This window comes from Melanostigma gelatinosum (assembly GCF_949748355.1).
Source record: "Melanostigma gelatinosum genome assembly, chromosome: 9".
In the NCBI taxonomy this organism is placed as follows: Eukaryota; Metazoa; Chordata; class Actinopteri; order Perciformes; family Zoarcidae; genus Melanostigma; species Melanostigma gelatinosum.
The window spans coordinates 26,530,512-26,537,830 of record NC_136642.1 but is presented as its reverse complement, the minus strand read 5'-3'; the positions used below and the strand labels follow the sequence as shown (position 1 = coordinate 26,537,830).

At 42.4% G+C, this 7,319-nt stretch overlaps 1 protein-coding gene across 2 annotated transcripts in view; it reads right to left on the bottom strand.

Moving 5' to 3' along the window:
* Nucleotides 1–7,319, bottom strand: part of preb (prolactin regulatory element binding) — a 21,812-nt gene extending 14,493 nt beyond the window's left edge. For both annotated transcript variants that reach the window (XM_079275594.1, XM_079275595.1), the window contains exons 1-3: nt 7,166–7,319; nt 5,886–6,074; nt 5,116–5,314 (exon numbers count right to left, since the gene is read on the bottom strand). In XM_079275594.1, coding sequence (XP_079131720.1) covers nt 5,116–5,314; nt 5,886–6,020 — 334 coding nt within the window. In that variant the 5' untranslated portion in view covers nt 6,021–6,074; nt 7,166–7,319. The remainder of the gene's footprint in view (nt 1–5,115; nt 5,315–5,885; nt 6,075–7,165) is intronic.

Below are 7,319 nucleotides of genomic sequence, written 5' to 3'. Positions count from 1 at the left end.
AACATACCCACTCACATCTGAAATGAAGACACAGATAATAAACAATCTAAGAGTCCAATATGATCAGAATCCTAACACATGAATTCATGCCCAACAATGATGTTAACAGAGAGAATAGAGCTGAAACAAGTGCTTTAATAACCACAGATAAAGTCCATGCTCACTCATTTCTCTTATTAGAGGATGAAAAGAATATAATATCTTAGCTTTTTTGATTGACATCACTTCACACCTGAATTAACTAAATTTAAAGCTGCAAGACAATTCAGTTCAGTTCATTATTTAAAAGTACTTCAATTTAAGATGCACATTTTTCAGAAGCTTTCTGTTATGTCATTCTTGAATGCATCCCTTATTTTACTTGAAGTGAGAGAATATTTATTTCGTATAAGAGTATGTATTATTTATAATTCATCCAGTTCAATTTGAAATCTGACAATGTTGACAGACGTTAATACAACTGTTGAAAGAAAAATAAAGCTGCTAGAATGGCCCAGCCAATCTCCTGACTTGAATCCAATAGAAAATCTATGGAAAGAACTAAAGATCAGAGTTCATAGAAGAGGCCCACGGAACCTTCAAGATTTGAAGACTGTTTGTGTGGAAGAATGGACCAAAACCACACCTGAGCAATGCATGCGCCTAGTTTCTCCATACAGGAGGCGTCTTGAAGCCGTATTTACCAGCAAAGGCTTTTGTACGAAGTATTAAATCAATTTCAGTAAGCGTGTTCAATACTTTTCCCCTGTATCATTCCATTTTATTACACATAACTTAATTTCTGAACTTATTTGTTTGGATGTATTTGTATGTATGGATTACTTGGGTTGTTACCGACATCTGGTGAAAAGTTCATGTCTATAGCACCTTTAGAAACATATTTACTGAGAACAGTGGTGACGTGTTCAATACTTATTTTACCCGCTGTATATTTTGATATTATCAGTGTTGGGAACGAAAAGGAGCGCGTTTGAGTTATCAGCATTTAGAAAGCTAAATTATGGACATCAATAGAATTATTAATGTCAGTAAGATTATTAATAATAACTGGGCACCACCCTGCGAATAGGGACCAATAACTAAAGGATAAACTAAGTCTCATAATTAGTGTTCATTTACAATGTCAATAGTCTGAGTATTGTTACACATCCAGAGTGAACGTGAAGGTTTAAGTTCGAGCAACAGACCACATATACAGCTATTATCACAATACATGCACAAAGTAATCACAGACAGCTGCTCTTTAAAGTATAATATTGTTCATTATGTTCTAATAATAATGATCTAATCAACTCACATCTAAACTAACAACTATACATGAGCACGCCATCTAAAATCAACAAACTATGGTAAGGGGTGTGTGTGTGTGTGTAAGGGGTGTCGAGAAGAGTTGAGCTCACAGAGAAAGCCGCCTTGGATACATGCTACACGTTCAGGGGAAAGTCAGGATATAAAAGCACGAAGCATATACTCAGAAATCAATAGTTAAAGTATAATCGAAAGATAAGGTTTATGATCATTATATAACAAATGTTTAATGCATAGAGTGATTTAACAAATGTAAAAACTGATTATAATAATGATCTGTGTACTGGAGCTGAGATGTGGAAAAAGTGTTTGTCATGGTGTGTCAGCAGACCGAGTGAGTCAGGAACAGATGTTTATGGGCGTAGGTCAGGAAAACGGTCATGAGACTTTGAATTCTGCTGCAAGAGATGACTCACACAGGCAAGAGGGAAGATCGGTACTTTCCATACATAAGCACACACACATAAGGGTGGGATAAGGATCATGTGTTCAGAATATGAGGGGGGGAAACAGACAGCCCAAATGAAGCCGCAAGCTGGGATTTCTGCACGAGCCGTCCAGACGCTCTGAGAAGAAGATACGGACGATCGCAACTGAAGTATTCGAGGACTTCGTCTCTGTTCACGGAAAGAAGACCGCTGTTCGTGGACAAAGATTGAAAGACGGAGATTTTCCTCTCCCCACTGCTCGACTTTAACAACTGAACAACGGAGGAACACGGCAGCCCTAGAAAGACTTTGTACTGAGCCTTGAGGACTGTTGGCCGAACTCCGCTGCGAGAGCAGGAGGAATCCGAGGGTCTGACCAGACCTTCGCTCCTAACAAACTCCAAAAGAACTTTTTCACCGAACCATTGAAGATCCAGCTCCAACCGGGCCGTCTCGGCATCTAAAACTAATGAGTATAATCTAAGAAGAAAATTAAAGTAACGAATCAAGTGTAGTAACATTTTATGTGAGCTGTAGCTTAACCCTGGCTAACTAACTAAATATAACCTGCAATAAATATCTAATCTGCATTTAAAGTAAATTTCTCAAGTGCATTTATTTGCTCAAGTAGTAAAAGTTCCTCGTGGCAGTAAAAAGTTAAATTCATTGTATGTCTAACAACTGAGTTCTGTAAGGTTATCCTTGAGACCGAATCCACTTAACAATCCCTTACGATTTTAGAAGTAATCCTCGCCGTTAAAACCTAAACCTGGCATTTACGGATCCAGAAGAGGGAAGCTGCCATAACCGACGCGACTGGTAGGAGTGCCCGGGGCCAGGGTGGCCTCTCGGCCGAGTGCACTCAGACCGGAGGAAGCAGGGTAGACGTCGGGAGTAACTGCAGTTAGCAGAGCCAGCCGAGTTCCCTCGCAAGAACACCAGCTCGACAATCTTTTAATGGAGAGCTGAGTCAGTAAGTAGCCCCGTATCGGGCCAGACGTACCCCAGGATCTAACACGGGGGAGGAGCGAGAGAACAGCTCAGACAATGTATGACGTAATCTGAAACGTGGCGACGTCTCTCGTGAGACCACCAGATGGCACGAGGCTCTACGATGGCAGTAGACACTAGAGCAGGGGTCACCAACCTTTTTTAAACAGAGCTACTTCAAGGGTACCGAGTAGTACGAAGGGCTACTTATTTGATACAAACTTTCTGAATAACAAAGTTGCACAGATCACCTTTTAATAATAATAATAATAATAATAATATACGTGAAGCGACTGTTTGATCACATGTCAGTTAATTATTCCTCACAATAATTATTAATAATGATTTCCACAACAATGATGGTATAGCTACACATATATATTTAAACATGCAACTTTTATTTCTGTTAATCTGTTTCAACATTTGAAAGTCAGAGGTATCACATCTCTGATATTTTTGTATCATCACGTGATCAAAGCCGGTTACTTTTGCACATAGCGCCTGCTGGTGAATGATGCAGTGGTTGTAATGTAGACATTTTGTGAAGTCTGGGTCACCTTTGCATTGCGCAATGAAGCCTGCATGCCTGCCCGTCATCGCAGGAGCCCCGTCTGTTGTCACCGACACCAGCTTTTCCAATGGTACCTTTTTCTCCACGAAGAAACTAATAAAAAGTCTTGTCTATAGCCGAGCGGGTGATCCAACCCTCCGAGGCGCGGGAGCGTCTTCAAGCACCCACGTTCAAACCTCTGGGCCTTTTCGGTCGGATTGCGTTGCCTCGCCTCTACCCCCGCCACCGCTGAGTTGTTGCCCCGCGGCCTGTTCCGAGGATTTACGGACCTGACGACGTCTGGCGTCAACGGGAAGCGCCCGGCATTCGGAACCTGAAAACCTAGTGCGGTGCGGCGGCCTCGTCCTGGCTGTCCGCCGTACGCCTCCGGGTACCCGACTCTCTTATGACAAGAAATAGTCATTTAAAAATCTACACAAATGCAAGCGTTTTTGATTAAAAAAAGAAAAGCAACTACAATTTTAGACGGCGCTCCAATGGTGACCAGTGCTATTTTTAGAACATGCCTTGCGGCTCGTGGTCCCTGCGGGCGACAGGGTGCCCACGGGCATCGTGTTGGCTACCTCTGCACTAGAGACACCGTTAGCTACACGCGTCTGAAGCCGTTAGCGTAACCCCAGAGCTACATTAGCTTAAAGCTATATGTGTGTGTGGGTTAGTAAAAGAAGAGAGAGAGCAAATAAAACAAAAAGGGGTCCTCCAAAAACAGATTAAGATCCTCCCCGCCGCGGTGGAGTACGGAAGATTGTTCTCTCAGCTACAGAAGCACAGCCAGCGACCCTTTGTCACAGCCGCGGTTCTGACCTCTGAACTAATGAGAAACAACTTCCGTCTCCGCAAGCGGTGAATTATCTCAACACGATAGTAGCATGAAATACACAGTAACTTCTACACAACACTAACGATCAAACAAGATATTAAAACACAACAGCCTAAATCTAGCCCAGACACCGTAAGTAGCTTACTATGAGGGGATTTAGTGGTTTAATCGGTCGGTCCTCTGACGGCGCGGCTCCGTGCAGCGCCGTGATAAAACTCAGAGAATGTCAGAGAATGTCAGAGAATGTCAGAGAATGTCTTCGGCTCAGTAAGAGAATTTTCCGTCCTTACAGCTAGCACAAAGTCGATTTGGGTGGAGAGGAGAAATGTGCCTCCCTCTGAAGAAGTCCGTTTCTTCACTTCTGCAGGAAAATGGTTCGCTTCCTCGTCCAGGATGCGAACAAAAACAAAACAAACAAACAGTCCAGTAGATACGTCCAGCGAATCAAAAACTGTTAAACCTAGGATTTTCTTTTAAATAGCAAACGTTGCGTGCGTGCTTTCGTGCACCGACCGAGGTGGTCAAGAAAAAGCGGTGTATTCAAGGGGGCTCGGTAGTTTTGTAAGAGAGCTGCTTCCGGCCGTGAAACCGGAAGTCCCGCCTGGTCTCGCCCAATTAGACCGCATTGTTGCATTGTGTGACGAGTTCACGACTTAATGTGAACTTCTTGCTAGTGGGGGTCTTGGTTTTTATCAACCTCAAATCAGGATGAACCCTTGCCTGGCAGGAAGGCCCGATTCTCTTGTTTCAGAGCACATGTCGAGGCCACATGGTCAGACCCCAACATCAGTTCATTATGAAACTGTGACGGGCTGCCACACTTGAGATAATTAATGAGAAACGTTGCACTGCTAATTAAATGAAGATGTGCACATATGTACTTCCATCAACAAATGAATCAGCAACCCATCAAATAAATGCAATATATGAAGCAGGTTTTTGATGTCTTTTCAGGACAGCAAGTATACTGTATTTCAGATTGGAATAGTAAGACTCACCATCTTTAGCTGCATCTTTGCCTTCTTCTTTCTGGGAGCAGTGTTTAAACCTCATCAGACAGCAGGTCCCGTCCTGTCCTGCAGCAATCACACCATTACCTACAGCCATGTTCATGGTGGCCCGGGTGTCCGTGTCATGAGAGTGAAGGAGACTGGCACTGTACTGGTGCTCTCCAACCAGCTGGAGATCCAGGAAGTGCTGAAATACACAGTCAAGAGTCTGCTACTGCTGCTACTCTCATAAGGGCTGGAATCCAGAATCCCATTCATACACTCAAACCAAACATGTTCTCGTGTTGACACTGCAATTTGAGTACCATTAACATGACTTTTGCGATACACATTTCCTATATAATCCTATCATAACCTCTTCTGCTATATTCTACAGTGGTTCTGAAAACGCAACACTCTACAACTTACAAAAACCCATGAAAATAGACAAAAACAAAAGCAAATGAAGAAAATTTGACAGCATCGAGCGTTTAGAAAACAGCTGAAAAGACAACCAAACAACCAAATACACACCCTGTTTTTCTTACTTATTTTTTGGCTGTGTGCTTAACGTTAGTGTCGGTGTGCGGTCGACATAGAACGTAGCAGTGCTCAAGACACTAACCTGCTGATTCGAGTGAAGGGGGTTAGCCTCAAAGTTAGCAACAACTTGGGCTCAGACTCCCTTTAGGTGGGCTCACCTTTAAGGTAGACTAGCAATTCAGAGCCTAACAACTGTTTTGGCCAAAACCCTGATACACTTGATCCTCAGTACTTACCACAGCATTCTTTATGCCCGTCTTGGAAGCCCCCCCTCCCCCTGCTGTGATCACCAGCCCTGTTTTAGGGTCCACTTTAATAGAGTATAAGGGAAAGGGGGCTCTGTACAGATCTGGCACCCTCCTCTTCCCCATTGTTGTTGAGCAAGTCACTCACACGTCTTCATAAAACTGCTGCATCAACGACACCTGAGGAAAACAGAGTGTTAGTTTATCTGTGACATCCTCTTTCCTCTGTCAATTCATCAATCAACAGCAAATTAAATGACTGTTTTAAAAAACTACTTTTTGACATTTTTCAAACAGAAATATCAACCATTCTCTGGTTGCTGCTTTTCCCCATTGTGAAGACTTGCTGCTTTTCTCTGTTGTGAATTTAATATATTTATTTATTTAGATTTTTAACTATTAGTGAGTAAATATATGGTCTTCACACACCATATTGGGATCTGGGAAATAGTGATGTCACTTTTCTCACTGTTTTCTGACGTTTCATGGCCCAACAGATTCATGTGAAAAGACTCAGCAGGTGAATCAACAATACAATTAAATATATTATTAAAGTACAAATAATACACATGATTTGAGCGGAGTTGTGCCTATACTCCTACGTAGGGCTTAGAGATAATGGAAAAATAAACCAGAAGTCTACTTATTATTACTGATATCACAACATCTGGTGTAGAACGTGAACAGCACATGTCAGTTGTCTAGTTCAGGGTAGGCCTGTTGTGTTGCACTGTGTTAGCTTATGCTTGTTGGAAGTTACCGACTGAATATTTACAGTACTACCCTATGATATTATATCACTGTACGGGCAAGAGACAACGACGTGTAAGAAATATTTAGGAATGCGTCACACGAGCTGTATATGAAGTCAGATTTAGTTTTTATGAACTGAGACTTGAATATAACGTTAACTGTGTCAGACTTTGCTTGGTGTCGCTGTAGTCTGGTCTGTAGAGAGGAGCGTTACTGTAACGTTAATTAATTGGTGAAGTTAAAGTTGGGTCTCAGCAGCTAACGTTAGGCTAACAGTATGAGCACTGTCAGCGCCTTCATGGGGTAAACACCAAATATAACACTTGTGAATAACATAAACCTTTCTGTTTTCAGCAATAACGTCCGAAAACTCCAACTACGTTACAACCGATACGTGATTTAATGTGAGAACGAAGATGTCAACATCGTTTAGCTGAAGCTAATGGCTACAGTTAGCACTACAGCCTGCTGTGCTATCCTGCTAGCGCTTGCCAGTGATTTAATTAAGAGTCACCTACTTGTGCAATTGGTCCGGTTTGTCTTCTGTTATTTGAGCAGGTAGTTACCGAAGTACCAAATCAGAGGATTTCATAGTAGGCTTGCAATGAAGAGGGAGTGCTAAGAGTTAGTGGCTACTGTAGACGAACCGCTAGGTCCAGGCAGCTCGACAGC